The sequence below is a fragment of the Saccopteryx bilineata genome, chromosome 2 (assembly GCF_036850765.1).
Source record: "Saccopteryx bilineata isolate mSacBil1 chromosome 2, mSacBil1_pri_phased_curated, whole genome shotgun sequence".
Classification (NCBI taxonomy): domain Eukaryota; kingdom Metazoa; phylum Chordata; class Mammalia; order Chiroptera; family Emballonuridae; genus Saccopteryx; species Saccopteryx bilineata.
In genome coordinates, this window is record NC_089491.1 from 306,272,123 (window position 1) to 306,294,453 (window position 22,331).

Genomic DNA, 22,331 nt, shown 5'->3' on the forward strand with positions numbered 1-22,331 from the left:
CAACCGTCTGCCTCAGGCTGCACATCTCCGCCTCCCTCCCAGAGTTCTCGGAAGTACCACCTCCCCATGAACCCGAGATGATGATGTACAGCCAACATCATGGTCATCTTTTTGGCTCAGGTGATCCCGGATCAAAGTTTGTCCCAGGGTCCCGTATGCTGGGAGCATCAGATGTTCCAGACCCTGGAACCTGCCCCTTGGTTTGGTCTTTGAGACTGAGGGTAGGACTGTAGGAGAAAAACAATGCTCAGCCTTTCTCGATTACTATACAATGCCCTGTATTTCTGCTTTAGTGTACAAGAGGGCGTCTGATTGAGGGGGTTGTCAGAAAGGCCACCCAAATTCTTCCAGCCTCAATGCCTTTGGTTTATTTCTTTTGGCAAGATTCAGTGGTTATCGGTTATTGACACTCAGTGTGAAAGACTGAACGAAAGCTTCTCAGTTTGAACTCTTTCTGTGAACAATAAGGGCCAAGAAGCCCTATAAATTCTATGAGGTAGGGAGTAGAGAGAGACCATGAACCCACAGTAGTGGCAGGCCTCGGATGGGTTTATGCAGGGTGTCTGGGGAGAGATGGACGTGTGAATTGTTCAAGAAGGAGAAGAAAAGTGAGGAAGAAGGCTTGGAAAGGCAAGTTTCCTCTAATTCCTGATTTGCCTTGGTCTGGTTCTAAAGGCTGATTTTGATCCTGGACTCATCTCTAAAGGGCTACTGGAGTAGATACAAATAAAGTGACTCTTTTTGGATTTTGTAACATCCTGGGGAGACTATAAATCCTGATGTCCTTTGTGAATCACAGAGAGTTGGGACCAGATGCAGGCTCAAGACAGGCCTTTTGGGTTGGGGAGGTGTACTGGAGAACTTGTCAGTTCCCGAGTCTGCGTCTGTATCTACAGCCCCTGTAGGCCAGAGCCCACAGCTTGGAGAAGAGGTGGCATGTGAGAGCACAGAGAACCACTGGGCGTCACTGTACCCACGAACAAGGCAGGCTCCTCGCCACGAATGATACCCACTGGTCCTTGTCCACTCCTCCTCGGGGCCTAGTGCAGCCCTCAGATGGACAGGCTGGGGCTGTAAAAGGGGGCGGCGCTCAGGAAATGCAAATAAAACCGCAACTAGCAGAACGCTGTTTTAGGAGTATTGTTCTGTATCCGTAGTGATTTATTTATTCTTAAAGAGGGACATGTTGCCTGACCAGTGGTGGCGCAGTGGATAAAGTGTCGACCTGGAACGCTGAGGTTGCCAGTTCGAAACCTAGGGCTTGCCTAGTCAAGGCACATATAGGAGTTGATGCTTCCTGCTCCTCCCCTCTCCTCTCTCTCTCCTCTCTCAAACGAATAAATATAATCTTTAAAAAAAAAAAAAGAGGGGCATGTCAATGTCAGGAAGGCAGCCAGACATTGCTGTTGCCAGGGAACTGGGGCTGGGGCTGCCCTGCACCCCTCATCTCTGAGCAGTGAAGGACCGGCCCCCATGTGGCTGAGACTGACCTGGCGAGAGAAGGTGATGTCCTGCTTGACTCCTGGCTCAGCTCCTTGCTCGCTCCATGAAAGTTTGCACAAGTCACAAAAATCCGTGAGTCTGTTTCCTCATCTGTGATATGGGAATATTAATACCACATTATAGAGCTCTCAAGAAATTCAAATGATAAAAGAAAATCACTTGGGAAATTTGAATTCACTTACAAATGTGAGTAGGTGGTAGTGATGCTGTGTGGGCCCAGGGCCATCTCCAGGGCACGGTGAGAGAAGAGGGAGAATGTCTGCCAAGGTCTCCCCCTTCCCTGAAAGCTGTCACCTGGGCTCCTGCCGCTCAGCCCTCTGGGGTGCCCTTTCCCTGTCCACTTCTACTCTGCCCACCCAGACAAAGGGCACTCCCACAGGCTTTCCCCATGGTGGCCAGGTCAGGGGCTGCCACAGGCTGAGGACCAGCCTAGCCTTCCGGGGCTACAGCCTCCACCCGGGGGGTACCCACATGAAAAGGCCCCTCTCCAGAAGGGTGAGCAGTTGACCTTTCTGGGCCTAGCTCCAGTCCCCAGTGCTGCCATCTGAGAATCGGGCCAGGAGGGCTCAGTTTCCAGACAGTTTCATTCTGAGCTCACAGGTGGATTTCACGACCAGCTGGGCTGGGGCAGAGGTATTCCAAGTTGCTATTTTGCACACTTGTGGGAGCTGTTTAGGACCACAATTTAATAAAATGAGAGCAGAAGTCTTTCATGTAACAGCCTTTAATAGTATACAAATAATAATAACATGAATACCAATAGTAATTATTATAACGATACAAGAAGACTAATAACAATGGCTCATGAAGTGTTTACTGTGTGCCAGGTACCTGGCTCTCTGCCCATTCTGTGAACTGACCCACTAATCCTCATTATAGCTCTATGTGAAAGGTACTATTATTAGCCAAGAAACCATGGCACAGGAAGGATAAGCAAAGGTCTCATAGGCCTAGGATAAATAAAGCCCAGGGTGCTCTGACTTTAGAGCCTAAGCTCTTAACTTAGTGGTTTCAATGGCGAACTTTGGAAATTTGTGGGGGAGCTCAAACTGTCTTAGGGTTAAGGGGGAAAAAGTGTTACTGGTACTCAGTAACTGCAAGGCACAGGACTGATTTCCACAATAATTATTGGTCCTGTATCCTGCACAACTTTACAATGTGCAAGTGGGCTATGCCCACTACCAGAATGTCATGTAATTCATAATAGTACTAAAAAGTCTTTATAAGCTTCTAAGTTTTTTTTTTATAAGTTTCATGACTAACTCAGTAAGTTAGGATATGGTTATTACGGAGAAGAAACTTAAATAGAATAAAGAGATTATCTCAAAATTATTGAATAATCTACTCCATCATTGCCTACAAATGCATGATAACATTTCAGCCCTGTATATTGGGTTGAAATGGTTCCAATGCGGCGGAGGTCTTGCTGAGTAAGGAAAGAGATTGAATGTAAATATTTTAACGGAGGAAATCTGAGAGAAACAACCAGCATGAAAGCAGAGATACTTGAAATGTAAGGAATCTCATTGGCTCTCTTTAATAAATTTTTTTAGAAGTTATTTCATATTATTGCCATCCTTTGTATTTTAAAGTTTTTGCAGCCCAGGGTCTAACAACTATGTGGTAAGGATTGCATACAGAAATATTTGGGGGGAGTTGCCTGTAGTTATTTTTATCTTTCTCTGACACTGTCCCAGGGTCCCCCATGCATTTGCTTTAAACCACTTATATCATCATTCCTCTTTCCAATCCATCCTTATTTCCCATTGCCTACTGGAAATATAGGAGCTCCAAGGCCTTTTAGGATCTTACAAACCGAATTTAACCTCAACACATGATAGCGTTTCAAGACAGGGATCATGTGTCTGTGCTCCGCCACCATTCCATGCCGTAACATAGGAGCGGCTTCAACAGCACTCACGCGAGAACCAGTTTCTCTGCCTTCGCATCATGCTTCCTCACTCCTCACATTGCCGTCTCTGATTTGCCTTGATTTATTGTCCCTCATTCAAGTTAGGCTATTTTCCTCTCTCTTTTTCTCTGCAAGTACATCTGGTCTGTTATTACTTACCTAACATTAATTCTTACTCTAGTATTTACTCCCTATTACTTTTTTTATAAATTACATAATGGGAGATGTTTACCTGAAATCTATGTACCCTTGTTGATCAATGCCGTTCTGTTAAACCTAATTTTCTAAATAAATAAATAAAATTACAATGGCTCTGGTCTTCTATGTCTCTTAATTCAAATGTGTTTATTTTCAGTAGGTACAAGTAATCTGCCTATTTCATTTATGTCCTCTGTTAAGTCTTGCCTAAGCATTTATATATTGAGAGACGTTGTGTTTTATTATAAATTATTTTTTCTTCTTGATGATAATTAGCTTTATTTGCATTTTTTTAAAATGATGAATGTAGACTGGTCATCACGTCTATGAACTTACCAATTTCAGGATAGAGGCGACATTATAAAGGAGGTGCTGGCTCTGATGGAGTTGAGAACCACTGCTCTGCAATGGAGAAAGGATGCTAGGAACTATCCCTCCCTTTTCTCAGGCCCACAGAGAGAGGAGAGGATGCATCCATGTCTACACAACTCGTGAGTAGACTAGCACCAGGCTTCCTCAACAGTTCAGCCCTATCCCAAGTCCAAATTCATCTCTTATCTTCCATAATTCAGCATCACAGTGTGAAGCTGGAGAAAGGTAGTGGAAGCCCATGTCTAACTCCCCCAGGGTGCTTTGCCCTGGATATAACTCTGGCACTCTCCGGGGACTAGCAGCAACAGTTTTTACTCAGCTGCTTGTCACCCCCTAACGTATAGCATGGGTACTAATGCAAAACAAGCAAACTACTTACAAGATGAATTTTGTACTTTTCCGAAGAGAAACACAGGTTCCAACTCTTCCCATATGCTCCACAAAACCCAGTAAGGAGTCTGGATACTCCTAGATCTTAGTTCTTTTATTTACAGTCCAAGTGTTGCAGATGAGTAGGAAGCAACTGAACTCAACCCAAGGGCATGGGGCAGGGGTGCAATAGAAGAGTCAGGTGGGATAAAAGATGCTCCAGGTGCCCAGCGCTTGGAGGGGCACTGCTCTACGGGAAGGAGAAGGAAGCGTGTGACTTTCAGCAGCCATTTGCGTGTGTGTGTGTGTGTGTGTGTGTGTGTGTGTGGTTAATGATTTACCAGAGGCTCCTTTCACAACTTACCAAGGGTCAGCTTCCCTGAGCATGCTCAAGCTGGGTTCTCTGTACTCTCCCCAGCCAGCGTCAGCCCCGGAAGGCCCCCAAGGCAGCCTGCGGCATGATCTCCATCTCTGAACGGCAGAGTGAGTGTAAGGGGCCCTGCTTCAGAGGGGATGGGCTGAAACGGGGTGTCTAGGCTAGGTGGGGGCCAAGATGATGCCCTCCCAACTGGGATCTCTTTGTGGGAAACCTGTGAGGTGACCTCTGGAGCCAGCAGCCCAGAGCTGCCGTGTTGGCATCTTCCAGGCAGCAGGGCCATGGCTGGGCGTGGCTCCTCTGACTTCCAGGGGTTGGAGGATTGCCAAGGGCCCCCAGGTAGCCAAAGGCTGGTGCTTGGGGGAACTGGCAAGTTCACCATTCCAGCTGGTGCCTTTCCCCCTCAGGATTCTTAGACCTGGGATGCGGCTAAGGTGGACCCAGGCAGCCCTTGCCCATTCAGACATTTCCCCCATGAACTCTCAGGGTCTTCTGTGTCCTTTCTTATCAGAAAACAAACGCACTCCTAGATAATCATCCTCTTCCTTTGGGAGGGGGCAGGGAAGTGGCCTGCAGGTTGAGGAACTGGCTTTGTGAGTTTCACTTGGGTGAGTTACTTAAAGCTCCTGAGCTTCAGTTTCTTACCTGTGAACTAAAGATAATACTCATTCACTCAAAAAATTTGTCTCCTCTTGTGCCAAGCACTGTGTTGAGCATCAAGTACACAACAGTGGATGAACAGATATATCCCATGCTTACAGTCTAGATGGGGGAATAGGAGATTAACAGATAAAGAAGTCGGCAGGTAGTGTGTCAGGTGGTGGTACATCCTCTGGACAAAAATAAAACAGGTGAGCGGGCACGGGAGTGTGAGACAGGAAGCGCTGCCATCTTGTATAGAGTGGTTAGCAAAGGCTTCACTGGAGAGGGGCCTTTTGTACGAAGACCCACAGGAAGTGAGGGAGAAGAGCCATGAAGCTAGCTATCTAGAGGGGGAACTGTTCTAGGAAGAGGGGCAGCCAGCGAGAGGCCCTGAGGCACCGGCATATTTGGTGTATCTGAAGAACAAGGAGGCTGGTGTTGCTATAGCAAAGTGAGTCAAGGGGAGAAGAGTAATTTAGTTGGGGAGGCCACTGAGAGACCAAACTGCGTAAAAACTTGTTTTTATCTCCATAAAATGGGAAACCATTGTAGGGTTTTGTGCAAAGGAGTGATATGATCTCTTTGTATTTTTGAAAGATCACTCTGGGTGTTGGGTTGAGAACAGCAACATGGAGACCAGTGCTGCAGTGGGAGATGATGGAGGAGACCAAGATGGTAGCAGTGACCTGGTGGGAAGTGACGATGCTGGGTTTTTTGGGAGAGAACGGTTGGGAGGATTTGCTGATGAATTGAATGTGGAGTGTGAGAGAAAAAAGTCAGAAATGCCTCCAGCATGTTTAACCTGAGCAATTAGAAGGAGTGAGTAGGGGAAGCAGGCTGTTGAGTCTGAGGTACTGCTGTTATAAAGTACCACACCCCAGATTCTGAAAGGCACTGTATCTCATTTCATCAAGTTCACGTAGAGACACCCAGTCCAGATGAATTTTGAAGAGTTTTATTAGAGGAGGAGATTTTAAATATGCCGGCCACATATGGCTGACACAGGGCATCTGCAGGCCCAAATCGTGTAGTCCCAAAAATAGTTCAGGGGCTGCTTATATACCCCTGATCACACATGGGCGGGGAAGAGCATGACTTCCGGTACAACTGGCAATATTTGTTTAGGGGATACACAGAGACATTAAGACTTTCAAGGTAACACAATCAAAGATGTTTACAAATCTTTCAGGGTTCCTCTTCCCTCACTAGCCCAGAGGTATTTTACCCTCAAGATTCCAGGAAGGGGGAGCAACTACAATCAATGCAAGGTGGTATGTAAATGATGCCTCCTATTGAAAGAGAAGAAGTTAACCTTTATTTTAGATTTGAAACTGAATGGCCCATTGTTCTTGCAAGCCAGAAACTTCTACATTCTTCTCCCTCCCCTCCCTAAAGGAGGGACAGGACAGGAAAGCCTGATAGAAAAGTCTGACCTTTCCTCCCAGAAAATCAATATCAATTTTCAGCTTTTTGGTTCTTTACAACACTGCTATTAGGCATCCAGGTGAGATGTCAAGTAGGTAGTCAGGTACTTGAGTCTGGGATGGAGAGAGGAATTTGGGAGTTCTCCACATATAGACAGACAATATTTAAAACCCTGAGGCTCTATAAAGTCATCTGGGGCAGAGTTTCCAGCCTCCCCACTACTGACATTTTGGGGCAGGGAAGTTCTTTGTTGCAGGATCTGTTCTGTGCGTTACAGGATTTTATCCACATCCCTGGCCTCTACACACTAAATACCGCTCCCTTTCCCAGTTGTGATGACCAAACATGCCTCCCAACATTCCCAAATGTCTCCTGAAAAACGAAATCACCCCTTCCCTTTGGAGAATAACTCACCTTAATATAAAAATATAGAAAGAAGATGGCTGAGGCCTCAGTCCAGTGGCAAGCCAATATTTTATTAAACCAAAATGTGCTAAATCCTATGAAGAATGCGCCAAGGTCTATGAAAGAAAGAAATAAGGGAACCGGATTTAAGTCAGGGACTGGAGGGTGGAGTAGGTTCCTTGAGGAACTGACATTTGCACTGAGACTGAAGGATGACTGTGCATTCAGCAGATAACAAGTGGGAGGAAACTGCATATATAAAGGCCCTGAGGCAGGAGGCTTATCATGGAAGTACTAATGATGTGGTTGGTGTGTGGCAGGCAAAGGGGATAGTGGCAGAGGATGAAGTTGGACAAGCAGGCCTAGGCCCCGTCATGCAGGGCCTGTGAGCCGGGGGAAGCCATGGAGGGGTCTACACCGTGCGCTGATATGACTGGATGGTGTGTTCTCCGAGCTCCCTGACTGCTCCGTGGAGAAGGGATGAGAAGGAGGTAGGACTGAAGCAGAGACTAGCAGGAGAAAGTTGGGGGGTCCAGAACAGACAGGAGGGTGACTTGAAATTAAGCGCTGAGAGTGGAGAGAATTACGGAAGAAGAAGAATGAAACCTAGCAGTGAGGAGACTCAGTGATGGCTCTCAGGCTCCTGCTGCAAGCTGCTGGGTGGATGGCGGTGACATTTTTATTCATTTGAGGAAAACCAAGGCAGGCGCAAGTAGAAGGAAAGCAAATCAATAGTTCAGTTTGAACCAGTTGAGTTCAAGAAACCAAGAAGATATGTGAAGTAGGCAGCTGGGTATGAGTTTGGAAGTTCAAACTCAGTATCTGATATTTCTTTACTTGGGCTAAATAAATAATAATAAATTTAGTATATGAAAGATAAATATCAACACTGCCAGCACATGAGTTATATTTAAAGAAATGGGAATACGCATGCAAATAGAATGAGACATGAACTTGGGCTAAAGCCCTGCGTAATTTGAATCCCAGGAGGCAGAGAGAATTGGTGCTGGGAAAGGAAACTGGGGAAGAACAGTCAGACAGCAGGCAGGAAACTGACACCACGCCGCCATGGAAGCCAAGAGAAAGGCTGTTTCAAGAAGGGAGTGGCTAACTGCCAATTGACGATGACTGACACCCACCCACTGGATCTGGGAACATGGACATCACAGACAGGCAAAGCAAGCACAGGTTCTGCGGAGGAGTACACAGGCGGAAGTAGACTGGGCTGGATGGATTAAAGGCACTGTTTCTATAGCCAGACTACTGGGATCAAACCCTGGTCTGCCAGCTGCTCTCCGTGTGCCCCTGGGCAAGTGACCTGACCTCTCGGTGTTTCAGTGCTGTTTGTGAAACGGGTTAACGGTGTTATCTATCTCATAGGAAGTTAGAAGTATAAATGAGTAAACAAGACTTAAAGTGCTTAGACTGTCAGGCACCGTATACTTATTAGTGTTAGTGGTTATTACTATTCATCACTATTGTTAATTTTGAAAAGTTAAGGAAGACTCTCTTCCTGAGCAATTCAGTCCTAAAGCCATTAGGTAGAAAGGGGGGGGGTGCTCAGAGCAGGTGTCAAACCCTAGCCGGGTTGAAGGGGTTCACACTGGGATGGCCTGGTGCCAAGGCAGAGCAAGGAGAATATCCTGGCAGCATCAGGGCCGGGGCTAGAAAGGAACTTGACAGTGGAGCAGGGGTCCCCAAACTACGGCCCGCGGGCCACATGTGGCCCCCTGAGGCCATTTATCCGGCCCCCGCTGCACTTCAGGAAGGGGCACCTGTTTCATTGGTGGTCAGTGAGAGGAGCATAGTTCCCATTGAAATACTGGTCAGTTTGTTGATTGAAATTTACTTGTTCTTTATTTTAAATATTGTATTTGTTTCCGTTTTGTTTTTTTTTACTTTAAAATTAGATATGTGCAGTGTGCATAGGGATTTGTTCATAGTTTTTTTTATAGTCCGGCCCTCCAACAGTCTGAGGGACAGTGAACTGGCCCCCTGTGTAAAAAGTTTGGGGACCCCTGCAGTGGAGGAACCTGGCAGACACCACCTTAATCAAGTGGTCAAAGAAACGTCATCAGTAATGGGCCAAACTGAAATCATGCATCACCTCATATATGTAATGAGAACACAGCATCTCATCTTGTTGATATTTCTGCATAAACAGTGTCTAGTCATGAGCAAACATCAGACGAGCCCAAACAGAAGGACAGATACAAAACAACTGGCCGAGATCTTCAGAAGTGTCACACTCATGACAAGGAAAAACTGAGGTACTATTCCAGACAGCAGAGACCTAGAAACCAAATGTCACAAGTGATTCTGAACTGGATCCTTTTGATAAAAAAGATATGACTAGAACAACTGATGAAACTTAAACATGGTCGGACTTTAGAAGGCAGTAATGTACCAATGTTAATTTCCTGACTTTGATGATTGTATCCGGGCTACATAGGATAATAAAAGAAAACCACACCAAATTATTCAGGGGTAATGAGATAGCCTTTGGCAACTACTCTCAAATGGTTCAGGGAAAAAATTTTTTTTTACTGTACTGGCATTTTTCTGTACATTTGTGATTGTTGAGAGAGAGAGAGAGAGAGAGAGAGAAACGAATGGTGCTCCAAGACCCTGCACATCACCCACTCCAAGAGATACTGCTTTCCTTTCTGGAGCAAGAAAGGTATTGCACATGGTTTCAGTTAAAGGGCTACAGAGTGGGAGTTAAGGCAGCCCAGCTCATCTGCGACAGGTTGCTGGCTGTGGGCTCTTCTTGGCAGCTGCTCTGAAGCTACAGTTTGGGTTGATTGCTAAATAGGGCCGCCATCAGTCTGTCCTGACAGGGAGACATAAAGCTGGTCTGTCTCTGAGGTCTGGGGACATCCCTGCTTCTCACTAGGTGGTGTCCTGGAGAGGCAGGGCTCCCCCTTGTCCTTTGCTCCAGCAGGGGGCGTTCTGCCACCGGATCTGCCATGAAGAAGTCTAAGAGCAACCCCCAATTGGTAACTTAACTGAAATTGTTAAACTACACCGGGAGAAATGCAAGAGAGGGAGGAAGGTCTGAGGTTTGTGTGTGAGAAACAGCAACTGACACTTTTCCGTGAGGTTCTGTGTTCACGGGGTGCAGTGTCTCCACTGAACATTAGAGGCACTAAGTGTGGTCTGTAAAGAAGGCTGCCCCATCACAGGAAAATTGTAGAACTCCACAAGCCCTTGAAGAAGAGTGGGCAAGTAATAACTAGGTAAACTAGCAAATCACTGTTGCAGAAGAAAGAAAGTATAATACAGGAGAAAAGACAAAGTGTGAATTTACTCATTTTCTACAAAATGAGTAAGAGGCTATTCTTAACTGTTTATAGGATGAACATATAGATATCTTAACAAAACAAAATGAAAACAATAAAATATTCACATTATATATTATATAATGTTCATAATATATGAGGAGCCACTGAGCCATTTCACCCGCAGGTGTTGTAAAGTACCAAAGGCTACAGAATTAATATTAATATTTTAGGAGGCTTGGAGAACATTTTATTAATTTGGGTTAAGGTGTACAGAGAAATTGTGAGAATAGTCTCTGTACTGTGTGATTGGCATAACCAGGATGGCTCTTGCCATTGTATTGTAAATGAAAAGGGAAGGAAAGCATAGATTCCCTGACATTCCACCACACCTCTGGGGAAAGGAGTGAATGGCTAGCCAGGTGCAGGAAGGGAAAAGCCAAAATAAACCTTTTCTTATAACTATGAGCCATTTGCGGGCATTTGTCCCCAGGAAACTACCTCTCTTATGTAAATGCATGTGGTTAATACCTCTGACTCTGGACAGAGAGATGGCGGATGAACACTAGAAAATATAGGAAGGCCTTTTAATATGTAAAGAGACATCTTTCTACCATTGTGTTGGCTTGTAAATTTGTTTTCTCCAAAATGATGTATGGTTTGCAAATTGAACGTGGTCCTATCATGTTAAAGGACATATGACTATAACCAATAGTGGTAAGGGGCTCCTAATTGCAATTTTTGCTTCTGTACTTCCCACTTACAAAACTATAAAAACTAAGTAGAACAAAGGGCCGGGGCACTCTCCGTCAGATTTCTGTCGGAGTTCCCACCGCTGGGCCAAGCTAGACAATAAAGCTTTAATGTGTAAATGACGGACCTTGCTCCTGTCTTCCATAATTTGGGTCCCTACGAATTTGGATCAACAATATATATTATAAAAACATCTACCTAAGGTGATAGAGGGAAAGGATAGATTGTCAGAACTGGAATAAATGATGTATTTTTGTGGCAGCTGTAAGCGAAGACCAGATATTTTTAGAACAAGCATAAAAACTTAAAATACCTTTGTCATTCAAATAAAACAATATGGTTGTGGTCTTCCTCCTCAATGTCCGACCTATATAAAATTTTCATGACAAAGTAGATGTAATTCTAGATCCTCAACTTAGTGTCTCTGACTATAGAAAAACCACACAAAATGAAAGGACAAAACACAACCTAAGGGGGGCTGTACTCTGCCCAGTTTCCTGGGCTCTAAGAGATTGAATTCAGACAGGCATTACAGGGAGGTGGAAGTAGGAACTGCCCAAACAGATCACGGAGACTGGTCAGAAACAGGAGAAATCCGCCATTAGTACAAGATGGCATCTAGGCCGCTGGACAATATATTGACCAACAGGATGCTGCATTGGGTGAATCCAGCTCTGCTGAAAGGCAGACCCAGTACGACTGGCACTTTTTCTGGGCTATAAATTTAGTGAAGTTTATAATTTGAATGATACATCTCAATGCAATATTTTTTAAAATTCTTTTTAAGAAGTCCTTTGGCCTTGTTTCTATGCTGAAACTGGTCCTAATCATCTTACAGTCTGTCTGGTAACAGATTAGGAAAGATTAATTATCCAGAAGAGGATTGTGGTGTTTCATTTTCTTTCACTTATAAAAATAACTCAGCCAGTAAGTCTAGTCTCAATTATTTTGTCTCTGTTTTGTTTTTATAGTTCTGTCTCTTAACAGCCAAATTACACTGCTCACAAAAATTAGGGGATATTCCATTGCTTCATATTCATTTTGAAATATCCCCTAATTTTTGTGAGCAGTATATTAACTTTTTATAACTATCTGTAAAAACATGGCAATAATACCAATTTTGTAGAGATTGTGAGGATCAATTCTAAGATGTTAATTAACAAGTTCAATAAAAATTTTCTCTTTAAAAATTAACTATATGTTTTCTTTTTAAAAATTAAGCCAAGTTCAAATTTAAAAAATTAAGCCATTTTAATAAAATTATATATGTGGTAGGTTTTAAAGGCACTCCTTGCTTTATCTTTTAAGACACTCATGCTATATTCCTATCCACCATACAATTTATAATAAAAATGAAATAAAGTGTTCTAGCTGTATTAACTAAATAAAGTCTGTACAATATAAACTGAAGTTCTATGACCTCATCAGGAATTCTTTAAAAGAACACAACACAATTCCATTCATAATAGCATTAAAAATAATAAAACATTTAGGAATAAACTTAATCAAGGAGGTAAAAGACATGTACAGGCCTACCTTGGAGATATTGATGGTTTGGTTCCAAACCATCGCAAGAAAGCAAGTTGTAATTGTTTTGCTGGTGGAGAGTCTTGCCTTGAATTTATAAAAAATGAAACCTCTGTAAAGCACAATAAAATGAGGTCTGCCTGCACACTGAAAACCAAAATTTGTTGGTGAAAGAATTATAAAAGGCACACATAAATAAAAAGACACCTGTGTGTTCATAGATTGGAAAATTTAATATTGTTAAGATGTCAATACTACCCTAAGCAATCTACACATTCAATGCAATCTCTATCAAAATCTCAAAGGAGTTTTTTACAGAAACAAAAAAAATCCATCCTAGAATTCATTTGGAATCTCGAGGGATGTCAAATAGCCAAAGTAATCTTGAAAAGGAAGAACAAAGTTGGAAGTTTCACACTTGTTGGTTTCAAAACTTATAACAAAGCTACAATAATCAAAACAGTATCAAAATGGGGATTGGCATAAAAACAGACATGCAGGCCAATGAATAGAATAGAGATGTGAGAAATGAACCTGGGCATGTATGGCCAAATGATTTTCAGCAAGGGCACTAAGGCCATTCAAAGGGAAAAGGTAGTGTTTTCAACAAATAATGTTGGGAAAACTATACAGTATCCACAGGCAAAAAAATGATACTGAGCCCTTACTTTACACCATATATAAAAATTAACTCAAAGTTTATTTTAGCTCAAAGTAAGAGCTAAAACTATAAAACTCTTAGAGGAAAACATTGGAGAAAAGCTTCATGATGCTGGATTTGCCAATGGTTTCTGAGATATGATACAACCCCCCCCCCAGGTAATTAAAGAAATATTATATAAATTGGACTATATCAAAATTAAGAACTTCTGTACATCAAAGGACACAATCAACAAAGTAAAAAGGCAACCTATAGGATGGGAGAAAAGATTTGCCAAGCATATATCTGATATATCCAGAATACATAAAGAACTCCTATAACTCAACAACAACAACAACCTGTTTTAAAAATGGGTAAAGGACTTCAATAGACACTTCTCCATTGAAGTTATAAAAATGACCAACAAGCACATAAAAAAATGCTCAACAAACTAATCATTAAGGAAAGGTAAATCCAAACCACAATGAGATACCATCTCACAGCCATTAGGATGGATGCTATAAAAAACAAAGCAAACAAAACCAACAAGTGTTGGTGAGAAAGCAAAAGAACTGAAACCTTTGTGCACTGTTGGTGGGATTGTAAAATGGTACACCTGCTATGGAAAACAATATGGTGGTTCCTCAACAAACTAAAAATAGAACTACCATATGATCCAGCAATTCCACTTGTGGGTATATATCCAAAAGGTGAAGAGATATCTGTTCACCCATGTTCATAGAAGCATATTCACAATACAAAGAGGTAGAGGCAACCCAAGTGTCCATCCACAGATGAGTAGATAAACAAAATGTAGTATAGACATACGATGGGATATTATTCAACTTAAGAAGTAAGGAAATTCTGACTGACACATGCTACAACTTGTATGAACCTTGAGGACATCATGTTAAGTGAAATAAGCCAGTCACAAAATGACAAAAACTGTGATTCTACTTCTATGAGGTACCTAAAGTGGTCAGAGTCATAAAAATAGAAAGTTAAATGGGGGGCGCCAGGAGCTGTGGGAGACAGGAATGAGAAGTTAGCACTTGATGGGTATAGAGCTCCAGTTCTGTAAGATGAAGAGAGTTTTGAAGATGGACAATGGTGATGGTCACACAACAGTGAGAATGTACTTTATGCCGCTGAACTGTACATTTAAAAATTGTTAAGATGCCCGGGTTCGATTCCTGGCCAGGGCACACAGGAGAAGCGCCCATTTGCTTCTCCACCCCTCCGCCGCGCTTTCCTCTCTGTCTCTCTCTTCCCCTCCCGCAGCCAAGGCTCCATTGGAGCAAAGATGGCCCGGGCGCTGGAGATGGCTCTGTGGCCTCTGCCTCAGGCGCTAGAGTGGCTCTGGTCGCAACATGGCGACGCCCAGGATGGGCAGAGCATTGCCCCCTGGTGGGCAGAGCATCGCCCCATGGTGGGCGTGCCGGGTGGATCCCGGTCGGGCGCATGCGGGAGTCTGTCTGACTGTCTCTCCCCATTTCCAGCTTCAGAAAAATGAAAAAAAAAAAAAAAATGTTAAGATGGCTTGACCAGGTGGTGGCGCAGTGGATAGAGCATCAGACTGGGATGCGGAGGACCCAGGTTTGAGATCCAGAGGTCGCCAGCTTGAGCGCGGGCTCATCTGGTTTGAGCAAAGCTCACCAGCTTGGACCCAAGGTCGCTGGCTTGAGCAAGGGGTTACTCGGTCTGCTGAAGGCCCACGGTCAAGGCACATATGAGAAAGCAATCAATGAGCAACTAAGGTGTCGCAAAGAAAAACTGATGATTGATGCTTCTCATCTCTCTCCATTCCTGTCTGTCTGTCCCTATCTATCCCTCTCTGACTCTCTCTCTGTCTCTGTAAAAAAAAAAAAAGTTAAGATGGTAAATTTCATGTGTATTTTATATACATGAAATTTCAATTTACTTCAATATATGAACTGTCATTGGTTGCTTCTCACAGTAACAAAAATAGGTAAAATGAACAATTTTGTGTTGTGCAGAGGGTTTAAGAAAAAAGGAACTTTCTATCCTGTTATTGTTACAGCTCTTCTAGAGGGGAGCAATCTGGAATTTGTATCAAAATGTCAAAAATGTAGCCCTTGACCCAACAAGGGGGCCTTAATATCTGCACCTCTGTGCTGTACTCACTGGCTCCGAGCAAACTCCTGCAGCTTCAACGAATCCCTTGAGACACAAAACCAAAGAAAGGACACACTGCAGACTGGGGCCAGGGTGCTGTCAGTGCAGGTCTGACTTACATAGAACCGTGGGGCCACTGTGGCTGAAATTAGGAGGCTCAGGGACATGTGGTGGGTGCCCAAGGTGGCAGCTGCAGGATGGGGAGGAGAAGGAAGCAGGTGCCAGCTCCAGTGTAAACTTCATGTGGAAAGAAGAGCCCACCACTGATTGATGACTTCTGTTTTTCCAAACAAGTGTGAGAGGTCATCTCTAGAAAGCTGGGGACAAGGACAGTTAAAAGAGGAAGGAGACAGCTGTTCAGGAGGGCTAGCCTCTTGAGAAATAGGCAGGAAAGCTGAGTGGCTCTGAGACCCTTTGGGGCCATTGGCCATGAGTTGTCAGTGGTCCCCTTCTGCCTGAGTGTGGGTTGGGCATCAGCAACTTCCAACTGCAAGCACACAGGATTAGGGAAGGCAGATGGCTGTGTTCAGCCAGCAGTCCAAGCCTGATAGTGATGTGGATAATGCAGCATTTGAAGCCAAGAGGAAGCTGAAAACGGAAGGTGGTACGGTAGCTCTAGCTACCTCACGGGGTTGTTTTGGGAAAAGAATGCAGTGTTATGTAGACCTAACCAGCAGTTTTCAGGTGCTATGTACATCCGTGTCCATCCTTCCCTTCTTGATCCATCATCTTCCGGGAGCACAGAAGCTGAGATTCCTGGATGGAAATGGAATCTTGCCACCCCACCCCAACTGCTCAGAGGGCACCAGACTAGTGGCAACTGGGGGAAGTCCCCACCGACTCCCCAGAGCCCATCCCACCACAGCCTCTTTGCCTGTTGCAGAGATTGGTGTGGGCACCACTGGCTTCGGCATCTTCTTCATTCTCTTTGGAGTACTCCTGTACTTTGATTCCGTGCTCCTGGCCTTCGGAAACGTGAGTGCCCCTGAGCTGTGGACTGCCCCCAATCTATCGGAGGTCTCTATTGCCAGAGTCAGCCCTAAGTTACTTCAGAGTTGGCCATCCAGGGACCAGGTACCGTCAAGCCTGGGCCTGTGATTGTGGCTGGGGATGGAGCCTGCTGGGCAGAGGCTCTGAGGACCTGGATTCTCATGCCAAGCTCTGGGGATAAACCAGACACTGTCCCTCCATTGGAAACCCACTGGCTAGGGGTAGGGATGTCATATGAATATACATGACTGGGGAAGAAGGCAGGGGTGTGACAAAGTCACCATAAAACAAACATTTAATGTGAAACAAGGTGCTTGGAGGAAAGAAAGCATACCCAGTTGGAGAAGGATGAGAAGGAATTTGGAAAGGAAAATGGGTGTGGGGCTGGATAAAGCACTTCCAGGTGGATGGAACATTCTGGAAGAAAGCCAGAGTTAAATTTGACAGGAGCCTGAGCATGCTTAAAGGATCATTAGGAGTCTAGCTGAAGACTGACAGGGTCAGATAAAGGAGGGCCTGGAGTATAATTCCATGGGCAGTGAAGCTTGATGGTTCCATGGGACTTCAGGCATGGCTGCCTAACTTGTGTAGGCCTCCGTTTTCCCCTTCCCAAATGGAAGAGAGTCTTATTAGTGCTCCAATCTCCCTTGGGAGGTATGATGAGAAATAAAGTCATATATGAACTGGTTGGGATCCAAGAAATTGGGTTGAACTGGGTAAGAAACTAGAGAACTTCAAAGTTTTCCTTATCCAGCTCCCTGTCTCTGGGCAGTTTTTTTTCCCAACCAGTTCAAATTATTCAAGGCTCTGCAATGATGTTGCCACATGGCTGGGCCACCCACTCTGGTAGCGTCCCTCCTTGAAAAGTTAGCAAGTCCTGCCCCACTCCTGAAGGTGCTCCAGACCTGGCCCGTGGCTGGGGGGTAGGGTGAGGGGCTCTTGACACTCACTCTCCTCTCCCTCTCTCCCAGCTGCTGTTCCTGACGGGCCTCTCCCTCATCATTGGCCTGAGGAAGACCTTGTCCTTCTTCTTCCAGAGGCACAAGCTCAAGGGGACCAGCTTCTTCCTGGGGGGTGTGGTCATTGTGCTCCTGCGTTGGCCCCTCCTGGGCATGTTTCTAGAAACCTATGGATTCTTTAACCTCTTCAAGTGAGTGCAGACCCCTTTCCCCCAGATGGGCTACTAGGACTTCTGAGTAGCTGAGACCAGCCCACCAGGTTTGGGTAGCATGCCCAGCAGGGTGTGCAGAAGCTGGACTTATCCTACAAGAGATGGGAACCATGGAAAGATTGAGAGTGAGGAGGGGCATCGGGTGGAAGCTTGGAAAGGCCCCTCCCACAGTAGGTTGAAGGATAAATCGAAGTGACCTGCCTATCCATCAGCACACACTGAGCACCTGCTGTGTACTCAGTACTGTGCCTATCTACAGGGAGGACACACAGGGCCCACGCTCAAGTTGAATGACCCAGGTGAGGAGGAAGAGCAGTGAGCTGACATTTGCTAGGTCTACAATATGCCCCAAGCACTCTCACTGTCACAATCTCACCTTGTCATCTCCACAACCCATTGTAAGATTGTCCTGCACAGAGAAGGAAACCAACACTCAGAGGCTGCCCCTGCTCAAGGTCTCACGGGGTGTGCAGAGGATCTGGACTTGATCTAGCTGCTCCTGGATCGTGGCACCTGGCTCCAAATCCCTTGGCCTATCAGCCTGGGCCTGGTGAAGGGCAGGGTGGGACTCAGTGAAGATGTGTAGCCATTGTCAGGGCTAGAGGGTGACCTAGGGGAAGCAGGACCTGAGACAGGCCTTGCGGGATGGGCAGGGCTTAAGAGCAGATTGGAGGGCACTCTGGAAGAAGGAAAGGACTGTGGGGAAGGGGGGGGGTCAGGGAAGATTCCCAGGGTTTCTGTGGTGCTGAGGTGAGAATCTGGTGGAATGGGGAGGTTGAGGCTGGAAGAATCATGGCCTATGGAATCATGGGAAGGAGCTGGGGTCAGAACCCCTGTGTTCCCATAGGAGCCCTCAATCTGCTCAGTGTAGCCTTGAAAACACCCTGATTAGCCCGAATGCCTAGACCTCAAAACGTCAGGTAGTGTGGCCTCAAGAAATCAAATTATCTCACACACATTCTACCATCCATTTGTTTTATATTCGGTCATTTGCTCAGAGTCAAATATATAAAAAGCACATACTATGTGCCCAGGGCTTGGTCTGAGGACACAGCATTAAACAGGGAGAAACTGCCTGAGGGCTTACAATTCAGTAGGGAAGATAAATGAATTCTGACAGTAGTCATTCAGACCATTTATTGGGAATTTAGGATGTGAGCAGGGCCACTGCAGACTCAGTAGTTCAAACCCAAGGTCAACCTGGACAAAGATACTTCACAGCAGCGGTGCGAGGGGGGGTTGGGCGGGGGTGGTCAGAGCTATGAGAGGCCTCAGGGATGCAGGTGAACTTCAGGGAATTGAGGCCCAAGAAAAGGAAAAAACTCAGGCAGAATCCAAATCTTCAATCCCCCGCCCTCTCCACTACACACAGGGCTCCCTTCGCACCTCAGCCTCGGTGCCTCCGAGCCTGTTGAAGGATCACACCAGCGTCCCCCAGGCGGGCTGGGGGGTGGGTGTGTTTGATGTGAGTGGGAGGTTAGGCAGGAGGGAGCGCGGACCCCCAGAGCACAGCCCCCAACGGCTAGCCCTGCCTGGAGCCCAGGGGACCTGAGGCAGGTGGTGACACCCAATCCAGGGAGGAGAAGACAGTGACAATAAGAAAAACAAACATTTCCTGAGCATTTCTTCATGTAAGGCCCTAGGATATAGATACTATTATTAATCACATTTTACAGCTGGAAACAGATCCAGAGAAATGAAGGAATTAAGCTTATACAATGCTAGTAAGTGGTAGAACCAGGATTGGAACCCAAGCAGTCTGACCCCAGGGTCTTCATTCTTAACCATTCTACTTGGCTGCCTCCAAAACAAAAGGGGTGCAGAACCAAGACTGCCCCAAGTGCCCAGGGGCCCACTCTCTTGGGAGCTAAAGCTGGAGCCTTTCTGTGGACCTCAGCCTTGCTACCCTCTATCCTCCCCTCCCAGGCCAATCACTGACCCCTCTCTCTTCCCCTCTGTTTCTAGGGGCTTTTTCCCTGTTGCTTTTGGCTTCCTGGGCAATGCCTTTAACATCCCCTTCCTGAGTGCGGTAAGTGCATAATGCATGTGGCCTGGTTGTGGGGCCTTTGGTTGGGGGGAGCACACGGAGTTGGTAAAACTGCTGCCCTAGGTGCATGGGCCTTTCCCATCTCCTCTTGCACTCCCTTCCTCAGGTGGGCCCGCCTCAGCTCCTCCTGCCTCCCTGCTCATTCTCCATTTGGCAAGAGCAGCTGTGCCTCAGGGATGGTAGAGGACAGTGGCTATTCATAGCTCCTTATTAGAGTCAAAGAAACAGAGACTCAGTCTAAGTGACTCAGCCAGAATGTGCCAAAAATTTCTGGGGAGCTGGCTGAGTCCGGGCCCCAGGCATGGAGAGGATGTGTGACAACTAATGACAGCAAGAAAAACGGTGGCAGATTCTGTCCTCCTTGGGGCAGTGGTCTGAGTGCTTGCCCTGCCCTTTCTCTGAAGCACCTGACAGATTGTGAGTTCTCTGCAAAGCCCGGTGAGGCCCTGCGGCCAGCACTCTGATGCACCCGCCAGCTGGGCACATCCTGCAGCCCCCCTCTCCATGTCTGCGCTTGGCACAGTGCCCGCCTCTCATGGCCAGCTTCTAATAACCTAGATATTGAGTCCGCTTTCCACTCTTTGTCTGGAGTAATGATTCTTGGCTTCCACAGCTGTTCCGGAAGCTTCAAGGCAGCAGCAGCTCGATGGTCTGAACAGCAGAGATGAGCTCCTTGAACTTGGATCATTTGTTGAGGGGGCTGGAAAGGAGGCGGGGCTGCCCTCTCAGGCCCTCATTCTGCACTGACTCATCTACCTGACACACCCGGACCTCTCCAAGTCCAGAAGGAAGGACAGCGCCGTGTGACTGACCTCAAATTCTCAAGTCTACTCAAGAGGCCCTCCAGACTGTTGGGAGCAGAGATCCTGGGCCCCACAGAGATCGGACTGAGGCTGATGTCTGTATTTATGTGAGGAAAAGCAAAAATTAAATCCCCAAGCTCTAAGTGTGTCCGAGACTAAAAATCATTGTCTCTAGCCTGTGAAGTTCATCTCTTGACTCAGGGCAGGCCGACACACACATCGTTCCAGGCCTACTCTTATAGGCTCATTGTTATCCTGAGGAGTGACAACAAATGTTGGCAAGCTCATTTGCAGGAGGCGTTAGACATAGTGATGGGTATAAATCCTGTGTGCTAGCAGGAATTGCTTCTCAACTATTAGGTGGGCGACTGCACAATGCACCCACCAGGATGACCCTATGCTGGGAAAGCTTCCCGTCTCAGGGTAAAGACAGCTTCTGCCTTCAGTGAGCCCCATTGTGACAGAAGGAATAGTCTCTGTCCTAGGGAACCCCTTGTCCAAGGGTAAAAAACATTATTGCAGGCCCAAGAAAAAGACAAGAGTCCACTGCAATGTATGCATTTAGTAAATATCTTTAAGGGCTCTCTATGTCTCTCCTGAGCAATGAAGCGGATGATGAGGGTACAAAAGGAGGGCGATCTGTCCCTGTCTTCAATGTAGGGAACACGGTAATTACAAAATGCTGTGATCACAAATGCCAAAGACATAAAGGCAGGGTCCTGAGAGCAGCACCTTCTGATATGCTGTCGCCTGAGTGTTACTTCTCTGCGTTCCCTTAGCACTTCCCAGGTACATCCACCTTCTAGAGCAGGGGTGCCCAAACTACGGCCCGTGGGCCACATGCGGCCCCCTGAGGCCATTTATCCGGCCCCACGCTGCACACCCAGAAGGGGCACCTCTTTCATTGGTGGTCAGTGAGAGGAGCATAGTTCCCATTGAAATACTGGTCAGTTTGTTGATTTAAATTTACTTGTTCTTTATTTTAAATATTGTATTTGTTCCCGTTTTGGTTTTTTTACTTTAAAATAAGATATGTGCAGTGTGCATAGGAATTTGTTCATAGTTTTTTTTATAGTCCAGCCCTCCAATGGTCTGAGGGACAGTGAACTGGCCCCCTGTGTAAAAAGTTTGGGGACCCCTGTTCTAGAGCAACCACTGCCTTCTGCTTTCTTAGACAGCCGCTTACAGATCTGTCTTGCCCATCGGACCCCGTTCATATTCAGCTCAAAACCCTGTGCTGAGCAAATGCTCAGTAACTGTTTGGGGAAAGAAGGGAAGAAGGAAAAAGGAGGGCTTCCCCCCCACCACACCAAGCTGCAGATTACAGGCTAGGAGCCCCTTCCGGTCTGAGACCCACAGCGGGCTGGCTGGATTGGGGGAACCGGAGCCTCTGTGTCCCACTGTGCCCTTTTCTCCCTCCTCTCTTTCCTAATGTACACTTCACCCTCAGTGTGTTGGTGGCTCTTGTTGGGAGGGGGAACATTTCATATTGACCACTCACACACACCAGTCCTCCCTATATAGTTTATTTCCACACTGATGGGAGCATAGTGGGTGTCCTTCTGAGTGGGTCTGGGAGGAGGTGGAGAAGCGAGAGGAGGACAGAAGAAGCAGGTGGGAATCAAGATGCTGACCTTGGGGAGGGGGAGGAAGAGGTTGATTTCAGTCATGAAAGCCGGGAGTTGGAAAACAGCAGTCTGTGCTCTCTAAAGGGTCTGAGGAGGAGGGAGAAGGAGACAAAGGGGGGGGGGCTATGCCTGGAGACGTCACCCAGGCTTTAT

At 46.1% G+C, this 22,331-nt stretch overlaps 1 protein-coding gene across 1 annotated transcript; it reads left to right on the forward strand.

Annotated features, from left to right (window-relative positions):
- Positions 1-4,711: 4,711 nt before the first annotated feature.
- GOLT1A (golgi transport 1A) lies at positions 4,712-20,693 on the forward strand. The gene is made up of 5 exons (XM_066255156.1): positions 4,712-4,837; positions 16,423-16,514; positions 17,501-17,679; positions 19,666-19,729; positions 20,361-20,693. The coding sequence occupies exons 1-5, from the start codon at positions 4,813-4,815 to the stop codon at positions 20,400-20,402; spliced, it is 402 nt and encodes a 133-aa protein (XP_066111253.1). The 5' UTR covers positions 4,712-4,812; the 3' UTR covers positions 20,403-20,693.
- The last annotated feature ends 1,638 nt before the right edge of the window (positions 20,694-22,331 follow it).

Coding starts and splice junctions, on each gene's coding strand:
- GOLT1A (XM_066255156.1), top strand. CDS start 4,813: ATGATCTCCATCTCTGAACGGCAGA. Junction 16,515..17,500: donor TGCTCCTGGCCTTCGGAAAC/GTGAGTGCCCCT, acceptor CCTCTCTCCCAG/CTGCTGTTCCTGACGGGCCT. Junction 17,680..19,665: donor GGATTCTTTAACCTCTTCAA/GTGAGTGCAGAC, acceptor CTCTGTTTCTAG/GGGCTTTTTCCCTGTTGCTT.